Source organism: Homalodisca vitripennis, chromosome 3, assembly GCF_021130785.1.
Source record: "Homalodisca vitripennis isolate AUS2020 chromosome 3, UT_GWSS_2.1, whole genome shotgun sequence".
Classification (NCBI taxonomy): Eukaryota; Metazoa; Arthropoda; class Insecta; order Hemiptera; family Cicadellidae; genus Homalodisca; species Homalodisca vitripennis.
Window position 1 is genome coordinate 110,657,708 of NC_060209.1, and position 24,488 is coordinate 110,682,195.

Sequence of the window (24,488 nt, forward strand, 5' to 3'; positions counted from 1 at the left end):
ACACTCACCACTCATTAGGCAGGCATCGCATGACGCAAGGAACAATAACAATAGTCTGTCTAGCACTTACATAAATTTACAATTTGATCATACATGACAAAGGTAACCAGGACTCTATAAAAGTAAAGTGTACAAATAATAAACAGGCACCACAGCTTTTGAGTGATTTGTTACATAGTCTATCAAATTCGTTAGTGATAGGAACATTGTTACTCTAATCCATCATGACAAGTTGTATTGAAAATTTACCAGCTTGTGTGTGGTTTGAAGGAGGTGACAAGAGGAATGCGTTATCATCCATCCTTGCAGGATTTTTGGTAATTAAATAAAATAGGTTGAGTTTCTTATTTTATTTGTTGTTTCGTATCTAATTTTACACCCTGTAGCCATCTTTATACATTCATATTACTGTAATGATTGCAGGGCATTACTGTAGACAATTTATTGAATTTATATTTTTCAGAGATAGACTAGGGAGTTTTCAGAACTGAATTGGTGTCAATAATATAATCACTACAATTATTTTAAAGAAAGTGGCTTTGGAGATGTGCTGACTCTATCACCCTAAGTGTTTGAATAGGCTATGCCTAGAAGTGTCCATTAAGAAGCCCTCATGGCTTGAACTATAATTTATATATGAATTTTTAGGCTACAGTATAATAAGCAGACACCAACATAATCAGATGATTATTATCGATTTTAAAGATTGAACATGACATTGGAACAGATTTTCTCATACGTAGTATTATTTCATTGTTCTACCGGCGTCACGTCTTGTTATGATTGTAACACAATCAGCCTCCTATTGGTTGCTTTTGACGTCGGCCCTTGCATCATCTTTGAATATCTAAAATAACAATTATGCAGAAATCAGGATAATTTGACACAAATAAAAGACGTTTTTGTTAATTTAGATTTTCTAAGAATAAAAAGTTCATATCAGCCTGACACAAATGTCTCCAATCAGCATGGGGCAGTAGCGAAGGCGCTGATAGGGGATAAACAACCATCGAGGTGGTACCTATCAGTAAAAAGTCAAATTCTAAATGGTCATTACTGCTTTATAAGAAATGTAACTTGAAATAAGAAAATAATATTGTACAGTCACCTTACTGTAACTACCTAGACCATCTTGCAAGAAAAGTATTTCCACATTTTATGTCTTAAAATTCAACATTTGTCATTTTCATATCCCAAAACGGTACTTTGGGATTATACCGACCACACCAGTATGAAGAACACAAAAATATAAACTTATAGAAACAAACATGATAGAACGAAAAAAACAACTCTTTAATTACAAAATTACAAACTTACAAGCATTTCCAGGTATTGTGATCGGTATTGTTGTCGCTGTTATCTTATCTTTCTCGAGAATCCCGATAATGGCAGGCCGCACGGCATCACCTATTAAATTTTTTGCACGGTACATAATTGCCTTTCCATTACAATTCAATTTATATTTCTGATCAACTCTTCTAGAACTTGATATTTTACTGATAGGTACTATCTCGAGGGATGTTTTTCTTTTGTTGACATCAGCGCGGGCTTCAGCAACACCTTCACCCGTGCTGATGGCCGGAGGCACTCGCATTTTGGGTAGCGGAGTGTGATCAAGATTAAAAACAAGTTTTTAGTGTTTTTTTTTTTCAATAAAGAGTTTAGTTTTTGTTTGGTAATGTTTGTTTTTGTTGAATTTTTGTGTTTTAAAATACAGAATTACAACAAAGCGACGCACCAGCTGAACGGGCGGCGAGACTGCAATCACGTTATCTACTAGACCGCTCGACTTTGACCTCTGTCTGAGGATGGGGAGGGGTTTGCGATAAGACAATTCCTGTTTTATATTGACGAAATATTGTTCCACGTTAATCTAGTAATCAGTAGAAGCAAAATGTCAAATAACGATTCATGTCTGGGTGTGGTCAGTATAATCCCAAAGTACCCCCAAAACTTTATATTGTTTTATTCAGTAGGACGATGGCAATGGTTTAATAACGTGAATCTTGTTTGTTGTGTGAATAATTTTGTATTTACTTCTGTGATGTGTCTGAAGAAGATAGCCTCGCTATCGAAAGGCCTCACAAAACAATAAAAGTCTTAAATATTGGTTTTATGATTTTAATGTAAGTTACGGTATTGTGCGTTGTATGAGTGGGTATTTATCGCCGGGTTTTGTAAACATGGTAGTGTGAGTTTTAGTGTTTATTGCAGTGTGTTTTATTGGCTGTTATATTTTTCTATGGAGAACGAGGGTGAAATACGTAGGTATCTTGACCTTCCTAGTTCTGAATTAGGTATTGAATATGACGATTATTCTGAAGACAAAATCCAATTTATAGGCCTACTCTGGAACCGAAAATGAAGAAAGTGTTGACGATCCTACTGAAACTGTCTTTGAAAATCTAGTTTATACCGATCTTCAAAAGGAAAATTATGAAAATGATGACATTGATATTGAAGCAGCTGGGCCTAGTTATGCAAAACGGCCGAAAAAATCTACCAAACAGAAAAAACTTACCCAAAATGAAAAATTCTACCCAACCGAAAGTGAAAACATTCAAGCCTAAAAAGAAGAAATCAAAAAATCAAATACAAAAAAAGCTTCCCAAATACCCTCATGTTTGGAAAACAAGTAATTTTTCACCCAAGATCTTTAAGTTTGATAATGCATTGAGTGGTGTTGTTGACATTAAAACGTATCCTAACCCCTGTACAGAACTGAATGTTTTTTAAAAACTATTTACTGACGAAATAATTGATGTTATCGTGTCTGAGACGAATAAACAATAACAATTTACAGTGTCTCGCACTCCCCCGTCTGAACAATCTAGGCATAAAAATTGGATACCTTTGACCAAAAAAGAGTTCAAAATGTTTTTAGTTGTAACAATGCTGATGGTCCATAACAAGAAAATTTCACTTGAACTATAATTGGTCTACAGATCCATTGCAACAAAATTGTTTCCACATATACAGGGTGAGTCAGAAATATGGTAAAATATTTTAAGACGTGATTGTAGAGCTTTGTAACTTTGTTTATTATGGTTGTTTTCAGAATTAAATTCTCTACAATCTGTATTAGGAAAAACAATTTGTTTATTGGTCATTTAACAATGTTATTCGACATCAAACATTTAAGACGGTGTTTTTGTTATTCGATTTTTGGCAAATTTCATACTTTTTCTCAAAAACTGTTCACACTACAACCTCTAGAGTGGTTTTATTTGATTTTTTAGGTGAATTTCCTTATATATCCATCTTATTTAAGTTAAAAAGTAAGAACAAAACCTTTCAGAATCACTTAATTTCACCAGGTGAACTGAAAACAAAGCAAAATCTTTTGCCAGCCATTACTTAGTAATGGAGCGTTTCCGGACCTACCTTTATATAACATTTTTTTCTTATTTTTAGCTCTACAATCACGTCTTAAAATATTTTACCATATTTCTGACTCACCCTGTATATTGAAGAACCAATACCTAAATATTTTACGGGTACTTCACTTTTCAGACAATACTTCACCTTCTGCTCATGGTAAATTGACCAAAATCAAAAGGCTTGTTGATCTTATTAGAAAGAGCTATTCGCACAACTTTTGACCATTTCGAAATTTGTGTGTAGTCGAGAGCCTGCTCATTTTCAAAGGTCAGCTTGGTTTCAAACAGTTCATTCCATGAAAGCGAAGTAGGTTTAGTATAAAAACATTTCCCATATGTGATTGTGAAATTGGCTATATTCTGGACTTTATAGTGTACACAGGGAGTGATACTGACGTGTTGGATACAGAGAACTTGAGGAAGTCTGGTGCAATTGTCACAACCCTACTTGAATAAAGGGCATTGTCTTTTCATCGACAATTGGTATTGTAGCCCTGATCTGTTCAAATACCGAAACAAGAAAAAACCAACGCTTGCGGGATTGTTAGAGCTGTTAGACTGGGAATGCCAGAGTTTACCGAAGAACTGCAAACTGGTGAAAGAGAAGTGTGCAACGATGGAACAAGCTTTGTGGTCAGTTGGATTGACAAAAGGCAGGTGTTGATGATTAACACCCAACACTAAGACAAAATGGTTAGAACCGGAAAAGTAAACCCCAAGACCAAGGAGCATGTGATAAAGCCAGAATGTATCCATAATTATAACTCTAATATGGGACCAGTTGACTGAACTGATATGATGATTGTAAACGGTAAAAGCGTTAGGTGCACCCAAAGATGGTATAAAAAACTTTTTCTACACCTTACAATTTTGAACTCACATGCAATTTTTCTGTGTCAGAGTGGAAATAAGCCTATCGTACAACAGTTCCACTTGGCAATTACGCACCAACTATTGGAGGAAAACTTTAAACCCCGCCCTCAAAAGACAGGTGGACGACCATCACCTGGACTACAACCTTCAAGATTGACAGACCGACACTTCCCTTCATATGTACCACCCACAGAAAAAAAGGCAGCCCCATGTCGACAATGTCATGCGTGCAAGAATACAACGCGGCGAGAACAAAAGCGGCGCGAGACTCGGTACGTCTGTGAGCCGTGCAGTGTGGCATTGTGCGCGGTGCCCTGGTTTGCAGACTTCCATCAGCTGAAGCACTTTTAATGAACAAATATATTGTACATAGTTTGTAAATAGTGTTTTCTACATGTATGTGTGTGCCTCTTCATCAAGACCGACTGGCCAACATGGTTGACTTCATCTTCCAACATGGCCGACTGCCTATAGTTCTACAGTGAAGTGGTTTCAGAAAAAAGTGCATTAAAAGTGGTAAATAACCAACAAATTTTATTATAATTGTGTACAAACCTCCCTGGGTAAACCGTAAGTCCACTCACTTATAAAATATAAAATTTTAATAAAACCATTTATTAATATTTCGACAAAAACTGAAAATGACTAAACAAATTCTATTTTTAATCTCAAGATGTTTAAAAAGACAGAATTACCTCAAGCCAAAAATCTCATAATTGAAGACAATTCTTATGCATGTAACTAATAACTTAAGTTACTAACTCATACAAGCATAACACTCAAGAAAATAAAATAAAATTCTTGCTGTGACGAACACAACTGGCTTAACACACGTCACCTGACTCAAACAGACACAACATCCACATCACTCAGTGTTGGCACACAGCTGCTTGGCCATCTGATACTGGAGCACTGACCCCGACACCTAGTCAGCGCTGACCTACAGCAATATTACCGCTGCTGTACTGCATATCTCAGTTGACACGGCACTTGGCTACCATTTAACCAAGCACATTTACTTCAACATTAATGGACTGAATAGCTGAAGTAAATTGACTGTTAAACTTACCTCAAGAACTTTTAAAACAGTAACAGGAGCAATCAGCCAAGGCTTACCTAAAAAACTGTTTACTTTATACCATTTCAACAGGAGCAACCACCCAAAGCTCACCTTAAAAAACTGTTATTTTTCACCATTTTTAACAGAAGCAACCAGTCAAAGCTTACCTAAAAAAACCTGTTAACTTTCTACCATTTTAACAGGAGCAACCAGCCAAAGCTCGCCTAAAAACTGTCCACTTTCCGAACTTTCTTAGCTCAAAAACTGCATATAATGCCTGTCTTGAGAGCGGTTTGTGCTGCAAGCTTATTTCAGTAGTTTCATCTTTTGACATTATTTGTACTTTTTAACACAGATGAGTCTGGCAAACCTCGCTTTAAAAACAGTTTTCAAAAAACCAGCCAACCCTTTGAAGTTTAATCACTTCAATTTTGATCATGTCACCGAAATTCAGGCAAGGTAACAAAGTTTTTGTTAAAATAAGAGGCTTTACCTACTGGCCAGCTTTATTGAAAATGTAATTTTTTAATTTTAGTAATTTTTAATAACACTTGGTAAAGAACACCTCTTTGTAATGGGAGTCTACAGAACACCAACTGCTCGACTGGATGATGCCTTGGACATTCTCTCATCTACCCTAGAAGAAACTGGGGGCCGAAAAACATACGGTACTAATTATGGTAGATGTCAATGTGAACAGTTTAGAGCCTGACAGGAACACAGAAAAGCTCAATGACACTGCAAAGCCACAACATAGTAAGATTGCTACTGCCTCCTACAAGAATCACCCCCACTTCCATGTCCTCCATAGACTTTATCTGCTCAAATCAGCACACCAGATTAAAAACAAAAGTGTTGAATGCCGGCATTGCAGACCACACAGCCCAGCTCTGTGAATTTCAAATCCAAGGAAACTTTCCCTGTATCTCCAGCACCATGGGCAGAGTCTTTAACCAGAGAAACATGGACTCCATTAAAGAAGAACTAAAAAAGAAGACTGGAGTTCTGTTTTTTATGCTCCAACTGCGAAGAAGCCTACATATTCCTGTCACGAATAACTACAATCATGAATTTGGTAGCCCCTGTTAAAAACATAAGAACTAAAAAGAAAATAAAGTTAACATTTGTAAATGAAGAAACCAACCGCTTAAAACAAGTCTATCTTAGATGCTTGAGGCATTATAAGTTGGCTGGACAAGATGAAATCAAGATAGAAATGGTGGAAGCTAAAAAGAATATGACCTTAAACTTAAATCACTTAGACGTCAAGGATCAGCAGATTATATAAAACAGGCAGAAAACAAATCAAAGGCTGCATGGCAAACAATAAACAGTCAAAGGAAAAGTAAAAACATTGAAATCGCCCAGATGGAAATAAATGTTGGTGGAGTTAAGACCAAAGACCAAAGATACCAATAAAATTGCATGCTATCTCAATACTTATTTCACCAGTGTTGCTGAGCAGACTCTGGCTTCTGCGCCAAAAGTGCCGCACAGACATAATGTTTCAGAAACCCAAACATTTGAACATGACATGCTCCAGTTGCGATCCACAGACGAAACTGAAATCAAAGCTGTAATAAAATTGTTTAAATCTAAGACCTCCTCTGGATTAGATGACATATGAACAAAACTACTAAAACATTGCAGTGACACTAATACCTCCACTCGTAAACATAATAAATAAATCACTGATGCAAGGATGCTTCCCATCAGCGCTAAAACTAAGTAAAGTCTATCCAAAGTTTAAAAAGGGCTGCAAATTAGAAGTAAGTAACTACAGACCAATTTCTCTCATACCAACTTTCTCAAAAGTGGCCAAAAAAATTGTACTCACTCGACTAATAGACCACTGCAAACAATACAACCTTCTCCCTGTAGAGCAACAAGGTTTTATCAGGGGACGATCCACATCCTCTGCCTTAATTAAGTTTGCTGAATTTATCATTGACAACTTAGAAGAGAAAAACCTGGTGACTACTATCCTAATTGACTTTAGCAAGGCCTTCGAATGCCTCGGACATAACCTGATACTAAACAAACTTCAACAACTAGGTATCAAAGGTCAAGCTTTGATGTGGTTTAAAAGTTACCTTGAAAGACGCCAGCAAGTTGTTGAGTTAAGGCAGATACACAAGGGAACAGTAAAGAAGATCAGATCACCTCCTCTACCAACGAATAGGGGCATTCCTCAAGGATCAGTACTGGGCCCTGTGTTATTTATTCTTTTTACCCATGACCTGCCTCAATACTTGGGAGAACACTGCACGCCCTTAATGTACGCAGATGACACAACATTGCTACTAGCTGAGAAATCTGTAGATATCCTAGCTGTCATTAATTTGACTCAATATGGCCTACCAGTACTGTCACTTCAATGACTTAGTAGTTAATGAAAACAAAACCAAACAAATAGCCTTTGGTAAGAAAAAAGACTTAGTTGCAGCACTGCCAGAAATGATGAGGGAGAACAATTCAACATTCCTAGGAGTCATCATTGACAATGACATGTCCTGGAACAAATACACTGATAATATTACCACCAAAATCAACACCTCACTGTATGCCTTAAAGCGCATCAAACAGACAACCGATCAAGCTACTTCAAAAATTGCCTATCACGCACTTGTAGAATCTCATATAAGATATGGCCTTGCATGGGGTGGAACCTCAGCAGGAAACCTACACCGTATCCTCTTGCTACAAAAGAGAGCCATAAGAATCCTGTATGGGCTACAAGCTAGGGACAGCTGCAGAGAAGCATTCATAGGCCTGAAAATTATGACAGTAATAGCTCTTTACATCAGGGAATTAGTGTTATATGTTGATGGAAGCATGCATATTAAAGGTCAAGATATACATACTTAAGGAATAAGAACAACTTCAAACTATATCCTGCCTCTAAATCGGACAACCCTATACGAGAAGAAGCATTCATACTCAGGAACAAAATTTTACAATCTTTTACCAACAGACATAAGACGCACTCAGGGAAAAAGCTTACAATCAAGCCTGACTGAATGGTTACTGCAGCGTCCTTTCTACAGCCTTGACGAGTTCCTGCAGTGGAAGAAGGCTGATCAAGACATTTTTAACATATATAACTAAATTTTATAACTACTATTTAATATCACTTTGTATTGTTTGACACCATTACTGTATCTTGATGATCATGTAAATAAAGATGTTTTTGATTTGATTTGAAGACAATCTATCAAATGAGTGAGTAGATATTGTACTGTATAATACTATAATTGTTATATGCTCAAATTTAAATTAATATTATATATATATATATATACATATACATACACATACAAAAAATTTCCCGGAAATCCTGTCACGAGGCCGATTGGAATGGGCAGATTTCTATGTACCTAATTGTAACTACTGTTTTTGTTTGTACCTACCTAATTGTGGGTTCAAAATATTCAATGTCTTGTTACAGTATTGTTTTGAAAAGTTAATAGTTCATATTATTTTATGTTTGTTTATAAAAGATTAATAAATAACTTAGGAGTTTATACCACACAAGTACACACATGCACAGGAATCCATACAAGAAGAAGCACATACACCCATGTAATTTTGATAACTTACAATAAACATATATAAATTAATAGATTTTAAAATTAAGAAAAACTAGCAACCTGTTTTAGAGTTAAAATTAACATAACACAAATTATCATACATATAAGATAGAAATACATAAAATATTGTAAAATTGAATCATTAGATAAAAAATATAATTTCTTTAGACCAAATACCACAGAATAGATTAAATCTTAATATCAAGGAGATTGTTATGCAAAGTAAGTTTACAACACCTGGAGTTATAAAGTGAATTTAGATCAGCTGGTGACTTTACAATAATGGAATTTTTATTCTTTTGAAGGATGGCTTAATAGGGGAAGGAGAAGAAGCTTTTCTCATCAAAGTTAATAAACATTTGAGTTATTAAATACAATAATACTTTTATTATTTGTATTAAATTGGTGAATCTCGATTTTGAATCCAAGAACAGAAAGGACATTTACTAGATGATGAACACTTGAATATTAGATGACAACCAGAACTCTCAGATCTGCAAAGATTACTACTACCAATATTAAATTTACATTAACCCGACAAGGATGATTGGAAGATGAATAAGTGTCAATGGAACATACAAAGTAAAACTGGATTTGAACTCAAGTAAGATCTACCCAATTTATGATTCAAAATGTTTCAAAATTGAAACCTATTTTGTATAAATTTAAATTTAATATGTATCTCAATTTTTCCTATGTTGGATATAATTTTTTTTATGTGCCCATGGCAGTATAATCCATGAAACCCTGTATGTGACAAATAACTCAATAACAATTATTGTAAATCAAACGTTTATTTATATCAATAGCTACTTAAGCAAAAGAAGTAGGGGTTAAATAAATAAAAAAAAACAAAAAGTTAAATTTAACAGTCTTAAGGTTATGTTTTTGTCAGTTTATTTTATTAGTGTGCAATCTCTTAATAAATACATATAAATGTTTATATTTATATTTAATTATAAAAACATTTAAATCGTTAAATGAGAAATCCTTAACTTTTTTATGGGCAAGACTCTTGAGGTAAAAACTTGAGAACTCTATGAACTTTGAATGAAAAGTTCTGAAAGATGTAATAAAAGATGTAAAAAACAGCTTTGTTTGTCTCTATAATTAGCTTATTGTACATTTATAGCCTATAATCTGAACTTGAGGGCAGAATAAACGAAAATTAAAAGTTGTATCTGGTACAGGAAATCGGTAGCCTAGTTTACATTTATAAAACACAAACATAAAATAAATTTTGAAAAATATGTATGTTTTGATCAATTGCAAGTAAATGTGTCTACAATTTACTATAAAAGTATTCTTTCTAAAATTTTAGTTTTCTGCCATACAGTGTCTGTGAGACATCTTTGAAGAAACATTTATTTTAGTAGGTATTTATTCCAAAAATAGAAAGAAAAAACATGTTGTTGTAGTGAAAGAAACATTCTATAAGTTAGAATAGTATCTAACAGTTACAAAATGTTGTTGTTAATAGTAGTATCATGTTACAGGTTTACACTACTGGCCAATGTCCTAAATAGAAATCTGTCCTCACACACACACACACACACACAACAGCACAAGTTTCCTTTAGCCATTTTGATATTGTGTAGGCCAATCGAATTTTTGGCGAGTGTTAACAAGTGTCAAATCACCGGAAAAATAAACAAAAGATCTAAAAACCTATCAATCACAATTCTGACTATCAAAATTCATTCTTAAAGTTCTCTGCTTTTCAGTAGTAATGCATTAATGATTGGGTATAAATAAAAAGTTCATGAAAACCAGTCAACTTAATTTTTTTCCAAACACACATTGTTGAAGTTCAGTTAGACAAGACTTAATCCAGTTAGTACAACCATGGGAAAAATCACAATTCTTTTATTTTATGACAAGAAGAGGGCAGTATATGTAGTCCAAGGCTTTTTAAAAGTCAGAAGGTATTAAATTGGTCACTAGTATCACGTCAATTCCAAATGGATTTCATTGGCCATTTTCTATAAGTCAATCAATCAGTCAATAATTCTTTATTCATTAGTTGTACAATAAGGTACATCAAATAGTGTCATACATTACTTATATATATGTAAAATTACTAAACATATTCAAGTTCCTCTATTGAATACAAAACTAAATCAATCAAATAGTTTTTTAGTTTTCTTTTAAATTTGGTAAGTCTGTATTGGTACTGTGGAAAGACCTGAATCCTAATTGGAATTTGATCAGAAGATTAGTTATTTAACATAAGGTGACAATTATTGCTGGTGAACTATTCTTTTGAGACAATTTGAGATGCATGAGAATGTTGGGTATAGTTAACAAACACTTTGATGCTTACATGTTTTATTTGAGTGGAATTTGATGCAATTTTATCGGTATTATTATGTAATACTCGCACTAAACTCTGCACAAACAATTATGGAAAGTGTACCAATTAATGATTATTATATTTTTTTTACAGTTCTTCACTGGTTGGTGGCTCATGATCGATGCTAATGCCAAATATCCAGAAAATATCAACGGAGCATATCACATATGTGGAGTTATTGGAACTATATCCCTATTTATGTGAGTTATGATGTAAAAGTTGTTATTTTAATAATTCTAAACTAGATAATAACAAATTAAGTGGAAGTTTGGTGAAACTCTGATATCTGTCTACAAAATTTAAACTGTTTCTTTCCTACTTTATTTGTTGAAATAGAAATGTAAACCAAGATAACTAGTCTTTATAATTATTTGAACAAGATTAAAAAGTATTGATAATTTTAAAAATTGCCAACACTAATGCCTCTGGCTATTTTAGAGTGAATTGAAAATATCCTTTGATACACATCACAAACGTCTGAGAGAACTATCACAGATTACAAATTTACTGAACCATTCCTTTCTACAAAAAAAATTATTCTGGTGGCAGATAACAAAATCTAACTGGAGGTTCTTCATTATCCTATTGACTACCAATTAAAATAAAAATATTTTTATCCGCATATACTGAATTAAATTTTCATTTTGCAATGGAAATCATTGTATGGATGTTATCGCTCAATAAAAAATATTACAGGATCATATAAGATGTTAACATTGTGTTTTATTATTTTAGATTTTAAGTTGTATTTTAAGTGTCTAGCAACAATTAGATATGTACCAGACCTACCACTAAAAATAAAATTATGTGGATCATTAGCTTGCCTAACTAATCTTAGAAGGTTAAACCATGTCACATAACTTTTTTTAATTTCTTCGTTGCCACTTTCACTTAACATTTTGACATCAACGTTACCATCACTCATTTTATTTTTTACTGTCATTGATTATGTTCTTCACAAAGTTAGTAAACCTCTCAGGTAAGAAGAACGTAATTTTAACGTGATGTACTTTTTAAATGGCAACTAATCAAAACAAATAATAAACAGATAAAACAGTAAACAACAATCGATTTCGAAAGAGCCGACCAGCTTCAAAATCGAAGATGTTATGACCATTGTTATAATAGTGTAGACAATGGCAAAACTAATCGATATCAGGAATATTTTTTGACTCAAACATTACGAACTTAGCATGATGGGCAGTGCCTGTCACCGGTAATTACACAGACGCTTACTGATGATGGGCAATATACGTCATTTGTAACAATGGATTAAGTAAAAGATGTGATCAATAGTATGCTCCACTGTTCCACTGTTTATTCTTGATTTTATCTTCTTAGATCAACTGTAAATTATTTGTTTAAAAGTAAATATTTCTCCATTGTAATATATCCTGATGGTATACCAATATGGCTGTATTGCTAATGATCACAATTTTTCTTAAAAAAAAAATTACTGAAGGTGAAAACGTGACAAAATTTTGTTATGCTATTAACCAATTATTTTGAATCTAGAAAAAACTAGACATATTTTAGTTTTAAATCGTCATGATTATATTTACAGTTACAGTATTAAACTTTCAGGTATTAGTATTAATATAGATACAGTGAAACGTCAATAGCACGAACCTTAATAACATAACATTCTCGGTAGCACGAAAATGTATATCTCCCCTTGAATTCCCTGTAATACTCAATGTAAAAATTAACTTTATAACACAATGTACTGTGGTTGGTAACCTCCATAAAATGAAGTTTTGATCATTCCAGGCAGAAACAAAAGACTTTGTATAACATCAAATTCTATTAATGTGAACCTATAGCTCGAAATTATTTCTATAAGATGACATTCCAACACAATTCTTTGTTTGAAGGTTATTTTTGACGATGGAAGGATTGTGAAGGGAACAGGATTTTTCTGGACATTTGCCATCGTTCAGTGAAACAAGAAATCAGTAACACTACGTTTCGAGATCTAAAATCTGATCTCTTCTTCAGGTAAAGAACTAACCTAATACATACCTGAAGAAGAGATCAGATTTCAGATCTCGAAACGTAGTGTTACTGATTTCTTGTTTCACTGAACGATGGCAAATGTCCAGAAAAATCCTGTTCCCTTCACATTCCTACACAGTAACTTTGATACGGCAAAATAGGGTGAAGAAACAATGACAACAACAGACCTAGACTTGAACGCTCCGAATTACATACTTTGTTGACCTTACCCTGGTCTTCTTGTTTTGCCTCTCGGTGGCACAGTACGTGTCATTTTTGTCATAGTATTTCTGTGATATCAGAACATCTGAAAAAAATATAGTTTTAAAAAGTGTGGAGTTTGAATGCCATAAGCGAGTTAGTTCACAAGCATTGAAATCTCTATAACGCTCAAATCGAGTTATTCTGCAAACTACTTTTAAAATATTAGGCATCATAATAATTGTCGAATTTGTGTCTTGGTGACAGCACACATTAGTTTTGCCGCCTATGGTTTACTGCTAATGTCCAAACTGAACATTAGAGAGTACCAACCGACAGCAGCTGTTTCTTTGTTGTGTTCCGTGCCGGCCGTGCTTCTTGAAGCTCCTATAGCAAGTGTACTCTCTGTCATTACATGAAGCTTGTTTTGCACTCTAGCTCTGTCATTCCCGCTCATTGGGTGTTTCCTTTTAACATTGTATATTGCATCAACTGTTTTTAAAACTTTGTATATATTTGACGTACATTGTAAAAATATTCTCATCATCATGGCTAATGCAGACGAACAGAACTAGGACAATTTTGTTCTTGACGTTATGAATGTTATGTTTTTGAGTGTAGTTAACCAAGTTGAGTAATAGTGAATAATAGGACATTATTTAGCACAATTTTAGTGAGAGTGAAACTAATTTGGAAGATGATAGTCAAGCATCATTCTCAAATAGGCCTACGAAAAACCTCTGGACTGAGGTAACTGATAATGATTGAGGTCCTGGCCATACAATATTTATTTACAGTGTAATCCAGGAACCTAACTTACCTATTTCTTTTGATTTTGATATAAAAATTGAATATCAGAACCTTTATATCTACCTTTTTTCAACTAAGAAATAGTTGAATATATTGTATATAAAAAAATTGAATGTAAACAAAAAACTCATCACACAGATATTTCACTCAACTCAAGACTGAAATGATGGAATGCATATTAGCAAAAGCTTTCCTTGGTCTAATCATACATAAGGGTTTGACTCCAATGACCTCCATAGGAGAAAACCAGTATAAAATGGGAATCACTCTTATATAATTCTTTAGCGATGTATTTTCCAAAAATTAATTTTCTAAATTTTTTTTGCTAATGCACTTCAACCACGATTGTGATGGTGTTAAAACATAAAGCTTTTTCATACAGCCTCTGATTGACCATAACAGCAAGATGTACAAATTATTTTACAATTCCAGCAGTTCTGTGGCTGTGGGCAAGAGCACTATCACGTTCAAAGGCATTCAATATTAGAATTTAGAATTCAAAAAAATAGACTATACCAAACATAATATGGGAGCAGTGGTATAGTCTATATATCATCTCATTATACCATCATCGTGTCATTATATCATCCCTTTTGCAACAGACACATAAGTGGTATTGCACAACCTGTTTTGGCTGTTGGAGATAGGAATTGTAAACTCCTATATGTATTGTACAAAGAGGCACTAAAACAAAACTTGAAGAAACATAATACATGTAAAATTTAGATGAGGGACCATGTTGCAAGCAAACTGGCACAACCACCGTGCAGACGAGGCTGCTGCGGTCAACCCACTCATGGAAAAGGAGCAGCACGTGCTGCACACTTCAACAAAAACCCGCATCTCATTGAGAAGTGACTGAAGGGGACTATGAGGTGTTTGTTTGGTTTGTCTTGAAAAAGGCCTGAGGAAAGAAACCATATACTCTTGCAAGACATGTACCAATAATCATTCATTACACCCGGAAGTTTGAGATTTACCATACTTTGGATACCTACTCTTCAAAACAAAACCATTACCAAAAACTGTCTTTTTACAATTCTTCAACATTGTATTTCTCTTCATTTCACATGATTTTTGTTCATATATAATTTTGTAAAATAAATGTAATGTTTCATCAAAATAATGTTACTTATTGATTTCATACATACTGGTACTTATAATCTAAAAACACATTATATCGTTAACAATGTTCACCAACAAAAGCATCAAACCGTGTGATAGGTGGGTCTTGGGGACTTTGGGGACCAAGGTTTCTGTATTGGTTTTATTTCTCCATGGTTAGACCTGCGCTAATGTTTAGGGCTGTCGTCCGGTGGCCAAAAGTGGAGGTCAGGGTAGATAGTTTGACTAGTATCCAAAAATTGGCTTGCCTTGCTGCTGCTGCTGGGGCATTTCAAAATGTGCTGGGTACAGCTTAACTGCTGCCTCGTACTCATCCCAAATGGGCATTGTCATTTGTGCTATGGCAAGTGCCACTGTATTTGGTCAGCCTCAAGCTGTAAGAGAAGGCATTGAAAATTAACATCCTCATTCAGGAGAATACTTTGCACATGATCACTTATCAGATGCCTCAAAAAAAACCTCTTCCACTAGCGGAGTTTCAATGCTGTACGGATGGCTTTAAAACAAAAAGTGGTACAGATGCTGGGATTTTGGGATTGAGACCATGCATCAAACTTATGGTTCTTATTGGTCCTTATCACACTTTTTTCCAGCCAGAAGTCATAGCCATTATAGAATGCTAGTGCTCATAATAATCATTGTCTATTGTATAGTTCTACAAAATGCCGAAAACAACTGACCAGATCCTTCTGGGGAAATTCACGACTTTTGTCCTAACTACCAAAGATGGCATACCGTTCCCTTGCTATTGCAGTGCAGTCAAAGAGCAGGTGCTCAGCAGTTTCCTCCTGCTTGTCACACAGTCTACAGAGCGGATCCTCCCGAGGAGACTCTGTGAAGATGATTTCTTAAGTGACCATGTCTCGTAATTAGACCCATAACCTGAGAAGACACCGATCGATCTACTTAGTGAGAGAAGGTCAGATGCCTCCCTACGGGAAGGCGACTGTAGAACCATTCTGCGCATTCTCAGACTCGGATGCAGCCTCCACCTTCACCCATGTTCAGTGTGAACCCATTCTGAAACAGCCCCAAATGATTCACACCTAGAAATTCCACAGAAAGGTTGAGGTCCAATCATATTGGACGCTGAGCCCAAATTAGCTAGGACATCAGCTCTTTCGTTATCAGCGATCGCCTCATGACCAGGAACCCAAAAAAGTCACATTGTTGATTCTGGCAAGGGAAGAAATGACTTGATAGCAATCCCAGACAAGTTTGGAGTTGAACACACAAGAGTCCAACGCCTTCAATGCTGCCTGGCTATCTGTGAAAATGCTAATCATCTTACTCCTATACCGCAGATAATTCTCACTAGCCCACTTTATAATGACTATGGCTTCTGCCTGAAAGACTGTGAATAACAATTTAAGTGTTAATTTTAAAATAGAATGTAAAAAACTATTATTACTAAAGTGGTAAATATTATTATTCTACCATTTTTAAATCCCCACATCATGAACATGTTTTTAAATAAACATGTCTGTGTAGTGAAGGGTTTTTTTCTTGAAAGCACAAATAATTGAATCAGAAGATTCATTATCTTAAGTACCTTAAAATACAAATTACTTTTAGTTAAATGAGGTAATGGTGATGGCATTCACCTGTTTTTTAGTTTAACCGGATTTCCTGACATTATGGCTTTAATTTAAAGATAACATAATAACAAAAGTCCACGTTTTGTAGCAGGAGTGCATGAAATATACATCTAAAATAGTTATTTTGTGGTTTCCAAAAAAGTGTCAATATCTCGAAAATTAAGTGACATATACATAGTTTAAACAATAGCGTACAAGAACTCAGCTTATAAAATTATCTAGTACATAACTTCTTACTAGATGTTAAATTAGAAGAACTATACTACCACAGAGAATAGATCACAGAACATTGATTTAAATCACAGAACTACCAGATTGAAATCAATCCAAAAAGGCTATAAATTTAAAATCAGTTTTAGATATGTTAAAAAGAAAAGAATTATTGCTCTGTTATCTATGTGACACAATAATTTAATAACATTATACATATTTAATTCATACATTTATACATTTTACTTTGAAAATCCTTCATAACTGATACTAATATTATTTTATACCTTTACAATGTCACCTGTTCTTCCAGCTGTGCTGGATTAAAATAATGTATGCTACATAAATTTGTGACAGTAAAGAATTTGAATTGAATTTGGAATACTGCAGGATCAATGCTGTCTCTAATGCCCAAGTGCGAGGGGACTCGTACTCTGGGGGTTGTATGGGACCACGAGGGGCTCGAGCTTGGCTGTTCATGGGCTTTGTGCTGGGGTTTGCAGCTGTAATTGCATCCTGCTGGATTCTGTTTGCCGACTTCGTCACATCCAGTTGTAAGTAGCATGTCTACTGATGACAATACCAAGAATTATTAATTTGTAAGACAACCATATAAATGAAATCAAATTAACAAAATATTTACAATTGTATGATGTATATCTTAAATAGTTGAAGTTTAAAAACCTGCACTGACAACATATTTGTGGTTAGTTGACAAAATGCTCAAATTAACTATGTCTGAATTTCATTTTGCTAAGCATAATTCTGAGTTGTTTAGCTTTTTATAATGTGTGTTATGTTTCTTTTCCATTATTTTCAGTCAACTATTTATATCCTTTTAATACCAACATCCATATATACAAACGTTTGAAATTCTGCTAAAATGTAATAATGGATATCTTGATCAAAATCTTAACATTTTAATTGTTGTACATAAATTATCATATTCTTGATCAATGTAAACCAAATAAAATATAGATTTAGGAAATACGAGGTATGGCTATTAAATAACGGGACTGATGCTGCAGTAGAACGAGTGCGCATGCGCCAACCAACAATGACCAACAGCTGTGTAGTTTGAGACTTCCTCTTCAGAATGCAGTTAGTCTCGTTTCTGTAAACAACATCGTTGTGTCATAACCTTCATTTATGTAAGTGTTGTTATTTTGTTTTGCCGGAAAAATGGTTAGCGTAATAATAGAGCAACGAATTTTTATTAAATTTCACGTTAAACTTGGAAAAACCGCTACTGAAACCTATAATTTACTAAAAGAAGTGTGTCAGTGAATGTTTATTGCGGACTCGTGTTTTTGAATGGTTTAAGCGTTTTCAAGATGGTCAACAAGACGTGGAAGATGATTCGCGGCCAGGTCGTCCTTCAACATCATAAACGGAAGACAATGTTGAAAAAGTTGCTAATTTGACTCGGTCTGACCGACGATTAAGCATTCGTACAGTTGCTGAATCTGTAGGTATTGATAAAGAATGTGTACGGCAAATTTTACATGACAATTTGAACATGCGAAAAGTGTGTGCAAAAATGGTACCAAAAATTCTTACAATTGATCAACAAGCAGCTCGTAAAAATGTTTGTTCTGACACTTTGAATGCCACTGAAAATGACCCAAATTTATTGGAAAGAATAATAACATGTGATGAATCGTGGTTTTTTTACTTATGATCTGGAAACGAAGCGCCAATCCATGCATTGGAAGACCTCAACTTCACCGAGAGCCAAAAAAGCAAGAATGAGCAAGTCAAAATTTAAAGCAATGATGATTGTTTTTTTCGACGTTCATGGGATTGTGTACCTTCACTGGGTTCCTGAGGGTCAAACAATTAATCAACATTACTATCTTGAAGTACTTAATAAACTTCGTGAAAGAGTAAGAAAAAAACGACCCGAAATGTGGAAGGACAAATCATGGATTTTGCACCAAGACAATGCGCCAGCTCATTCCGCGTTATCTGTCAAGCCGTTCCTGACCAAGTACAGCATCCCAGTGTTAGAACATCCACCTTACTCGCCAGACCTAGCACCATGCGACTTTTATCTTTTCCTTAAGGTGAAATCTGCATTGAAAGGTACGAGATTTGAATCCGTAGAAGCTGTTCAAGAAAAAGCGGCAAGACTCCTGAAAGAGTTGACAGAAGATGACTTTCAGCATTGTTTTCAACAATGGAAAATTCGCATGGAGCGTTGCAGGGATAGAGAAGGGGTGTATATTGAAGGTGATAATAAGTAATTATGTTTAAAATGAAAAAAATTTTTTTACAATATCAGTCCCGTTATTTAATAGCCATACCTCGTATTACTCCCTAATAGTATTGCCTCTATATAGTGTAATCAATGTTTGCAACCTCTTAGAGTCACAACTAGAAGAGGCTCACCTTTCCAAAGAACTAACTACTACAAGTTATCGTGGATCTGCCACTAGATTCTGCAAAACCTAACTTAACCTAAGCTTTTATGAGATATTTTAAACTAATAATTTATATACAACACTGAAAGGTTCCCCAACAATACAAACTGGGTCTAGATAACTCACACTGCTTGCTATTCTACCTTTCATGATATCTGCAGGATTACTATTTACAGAAAAGCAGATGATTATTGAAATAAACTTACATAATATAATTAAATTTTTTAATTCTTATTTATATTGTTTACAAGCAGTAATTCTACCTAAAATCATTAGATCAGTTTTAATAACGGGTTTTCATGAAGGTTAACAAAAAAATCCATTTTAACTTCACTCTCTGCTGGCCACCCTCATTATTCTGCAATTTATAACCCTCTGCTTGTGTTGGTTGTTTGGTTTAATTGTTTTGGTTTGTTTTACTGTGAAGGAAACAGGATTTTTCCAGACAATTTGCCATTATTCAGTGATAAGAACAATCAGCAACATATATTTTGAGATCTGCAATCTATTTTTCTCCCTCAGATGGATAACTAACCTAATACGTAGCTACAATCTAGGTAAAATAAACAAATCATACTAAAGCGTTGTGACACACATAAGTCAGGAATTACAATAACCATGTTTTGAACAAACTACAAGTCCACGATCTCTAAATAAATAGAAATGCCTTCATTCATGAGCGTATTTCAGCAAACAATTGTTTTCAAATCAACTCAAGTTAACACTTTGTACCCTGGGCCCTTAATACATGTTTCGGCGTGGCTCCCTGGGGTTTTATGATGCTTTTAAAAAATTCTGTGTTATTACAGTAATTATGTTATAAACTCATACTATATATCTTTTTAAAGAAGAGTTACATACTTTTTTTAAATGTATACAAATATAAAGTTTATTTTCAAAATAAAATTATTACATAATATTGAATGTTTTGTAAAAAAATACAAACAAGTTTTTGCTACATAGCTTGTTAGTTCGCCTTAGTGTGGTAATTTTTAAAGCACAATGGTCTGAATCAAATACAGGATCTCTCACATTTTAGATTGTTCATAAAATCAATATTTGGTCCCAGGTGTGTATCAAAATCATTGTAATTTTCCGACTCGGAGTCAAACAAAAGATCGTGAATTCCATCACTTTTGATTTCATCACCCATATTATTTAAACTCGAAAATAATAAGTAAAGAATATAAAAGAAAATCAACGGAAAGTCGAGAAGAAAGAACAAAGCGAGTGTAAATACAAAACAAAACACACGGATAACCTCACATTGCTTGCATTTGCCTTTACTTCATTCAGTAAGAAAATAAAGTTCTGATTATTTACAAACAGTTAAATTCACATTTAGAATACATTATAATAACATTTGCTTCAGTATTTGCCGGCAAGATTTGTAGAAAACTTAGTAAGACATCACTAAGACTCACAACAACACACAACGTAAAACACTACAAAGCAAACTGACAGTACCGACGATCAGCCGCGGCGCCTACGATCAGCTGTCTAGACTCGCTTGTAGTAAGACGAAAAATATACGTAGTTCATTACTAAATCGCAAGGGATCCAGGGATCACAAAACCAACAAATACGAACTTACACAACCAATGAACATAATCAAAATGTTTGAATCCAAAAATAAGATGACTGAGCTAAATAATACAATTAAATTACACGACCCGAGCTATACTCGGGCGTCAGTAAAAGGCACTGCCGACTCGGCCCAACCTATACTCGGGCTCAGGGTACAAAGTGTTAATCACAGCTCTGTAATCACAAACTAGTTGGTATTGATTAAAAATTCCTTCATCCTATCTATAAAAGGAACAAGATACAATAATGAAGCTTTATATCTTGGTGCATGCTTTGTTGAGAGACCTCTCCCTGATACAAGAGTTTCTTGCTTAGATACTGTGGTTTTCTATATTTGAGAACCTTGTGGACCATGCAACATGTCAGCAGCATGCTCACTGCTTCCAGTATAAAAAATACACCTATCATATTGTATAAAAATTATAAATATTTTAATATTTAAATTTAACTATTTAACATTTTGTTGATATTTCTGTTTTTAACAAACATGTTAATCAAGAATGTTTTAACGTGAGTATTAAACATAGCTATCGCACATTCTCACACTCGGAGTGATTGTGATTATTTTAGCTATATCCTGATCCGAGACCACTGGGCAATTATGAATTATTGATATTCTCCACTAACTTGATAATTTACCTAAAATGGCTAACTAAATTCTTTCCTTATTTCAAAACTAACTTTGACCTGTTATAAAATATTGGTACGTACTGTATAATTTTCTACAAGACTCTCTGATGTGTCATATAGAGTGTTAGTTCATTCATAGCAATAAACTAATTTTAAATATATTTTTTCCAGCTGGCAAACCTTTCTGGGCTGGAACAGGGCTCTTTTTACAAAACCTCTTCATTTTTGGAGGATCCTTAGTCTACAAGTTCGGCCGCACAGAGGACCAGTGGGGTTAGGCTGGCAGAACTGTTAGAATGAGCTGTCAACCTTTGGATGGATTATTAGGTTATATCTAAATGTTTCTGTAATGGTGTTTTGTATTGATAGTTACATTGGAAACCGTCTATGTTGTTTCTCATTTTACTATAAAATATATGTGACTACTGATGTTCACATCTAAAGGTAAAAAAATCAGCAGTTTTGAAAACTTTCCTCTAGTGTTCACTGATTTGGAAGAAACAAATAAAAGAACATATATTCAGATTTGATTATTGCACTGCATTCTTCTTCAATATAAAGAGCATTTCCAACTGGTTAAGAAAATTTGCAGTGCAAGCAAAATTTTTTTTAATTTATATGTTTCTTGTACAAGTGGACCCTAGGAGGTAAGCAAGCCTGCTGACTTCTCTGTCCATTAAAAAGCTCTTAGCTTTTAGTCCTAATAATTCAAACCTATACACTAAATTGTATTGAGTTTGAGATTAATAAAATAATTCATGCCCTAACACTTAAATAAATGAAACCATTTCTGAAAAAAGATACGTTTTAAGTGACAGATTTCACAGGGCTATTTGATTTGGAGCTATTTCTAGTCTTATTCTTATGATTTTTTTTTAGTTAACTTCATAAAAAATATAATAATTTTAATTTTTTCATTAAAGATTTTCTATAATAGAATCGTTTGAAATTTATCATATTGATCTAAATTAATGTTAGATAGTCTTAGATGTATCACTCATTATTTTGTATATTTATTTATATTAATAAAATAAACTTGTTTCAGTTTATGTATTATAATAATATTACTACTCCCATTTCCACAATACGGAGGAGTGTGTGTACATGATACAAACTTCTAGGCTCTCTGACATAAGGTATATCTTAACTAAAAAGAATTAAAGAGGAACCAAGAATGAGAATGAATGTTATTAACTTTACAGATAACTACAAAGCAAAAACACATACAAGGTACATAGTGTTGTCACTTGAACAGGTAAAACCCGTAACTGTTAGACCTCTCGTCTATTTAAGTAATATTTGGGAATATAAGCAAGTTTCTAAATATACAAAAAAAATTAAACTTGATAGGTAAAATTAAGAAGAGGAAATCAATCGAACAAAGTATTCTGACTCGAGTTGAGGATGATTTTCTGAACAGGCTGCAAATCTGTATTCAGGTGGAAGGCCACCAATGATGTTTTATCAAATAATATATTTTGATATTACTTTGAGTAACAAAAGAATTATATTATTTTGAAAATTGACTATCATTTGCTCATTTAAAAACCATCTGTCTCATGTGTGTCACCCTGTATATCCCAGGCAAACTTGCAATGCCATGACAGCATAAAACCCTCAAGCATTCTCAGTGTTATGTGGTTCCCACCAACAGTATCAGGGTATAAAAACTTATAGGCTCCTGCTGTGAAATTCAATTGGCTTGAAAAAAGTAAAGAATAGACAACAGATTTTAGCCTCTTCTGATCAAATTACTTCTATTTATTATTGGCGCTAACAGGCTAAATCGATCAAGTGCTCCACCAGAGAACACTTTCACGCTTATATTATTTTAACAACTCTATGTGAATAAAACTGTTATAAATTATACATCATTGTAAAAATTATAAAATTCTCTTTAATGTTAAATGATGGTATTTGAAAAATTATGAGGTAATCTAAATTAAAAACAAAAACTCATTCGTACAAGAAATGTTTGTATTGTCATATAAAAATAACAGTTTTTATGTCTCAGTCCATCAGTATTACTTTATTAAAACATATCCATGAATGGTATCAGAAATAAAAGACTACATAGTAATTTCATTGTTCTTGTTTCTGGCCTTGCCTTCTTTGGGCAAGCTACATCAAGACATGTGACCACTTTCTTAACAAATTATTGTATGATTCTTCTGAGTTAGTAGCAAGATGTACACTCTCTTCCCGCTAAGATAGTTTTGAGGTAGTATACGTTGTCGTAATGAAATTTCCTTGTGCATGATGTCGGTGACTGTTTTTAGGATTTGACCTTATATATTGCATATTTGGGCTTTAGTGGTCAGAACATAAAGTTGGCAACCTTGTGATGACATCTGATCAGCTATTTAATCATATTTTGTAAACATAGCCTCAAATTTACTCAGTTAACAATGGCGAGTCCACTCGAAAATTGAGCCGTGGAAGAGCAAAATGCCATGATCAGATTTTTAGTCGTGGAAGGTGAGAAAGGTTGTTAAATCCATGAAAGAAAGTTAAAAGTATACGGAGACAATTGTTTGAATCTATAAAGCGTTTGTAAATGGGTAGCACAGTTTAAAAGTGGCTGTATAAAAGTTTCTGATGGGCAATACATTGCGACGGCTGGTCGAAGTTGGGAATTCCTCTCTCGAATCTC

The 24,488-nt window shown here is 34.0% G+C and overlaps 1 protein-coding gene across 1 annotated transcript; it reads left to right on the top strand.

Annotated features, from left to right (window-relative positions):
* Positions 1–22,884, top strand: LOC124357297 (transmembrane protein 50A-like). Its single transcript, XM_046808957.1, has 4 exons — positions 1–317; positions 11,350–11,456; positions 17,586–17,749; positions 22,007–22,884. The coding sequence occupies exons 1-4, from the start codon at positions 225–227 to the stop codon at positions 22,111–22,113; spliced, it is 471 nt and encodes a 156-aa protein (XP_046664913.1). The 5' UTR covers positions 1–224; the 3' UTR covers positions 22,114–22,884.
* Positions 22,885–24,488: the final 1,604 nt, after the last annotated feature.

Coding starts and splice junctions, on each gene's coding strand:
- LOC124357297 (XM_046808957.1), top strand. CDS start 225: ATGACAAGTTGTATTGAAAATTTACCAGCTTGTGTGTGGTTTGAAGGA. Junction 318..11,349: donor CCATCCTTGCAGGATTTTTG/GTAATTAAATAA, acceptor TTTTTTTTACAG/TTCTTCACTGGTTGGTGGCT. Junction 17,750..22,006: donor CGACTTCGTCACATCCAGTT/GTAAGTAGCATG, acceptor TATTTTTTCCAG/CTGGCAAACCTTTCTGGGCT.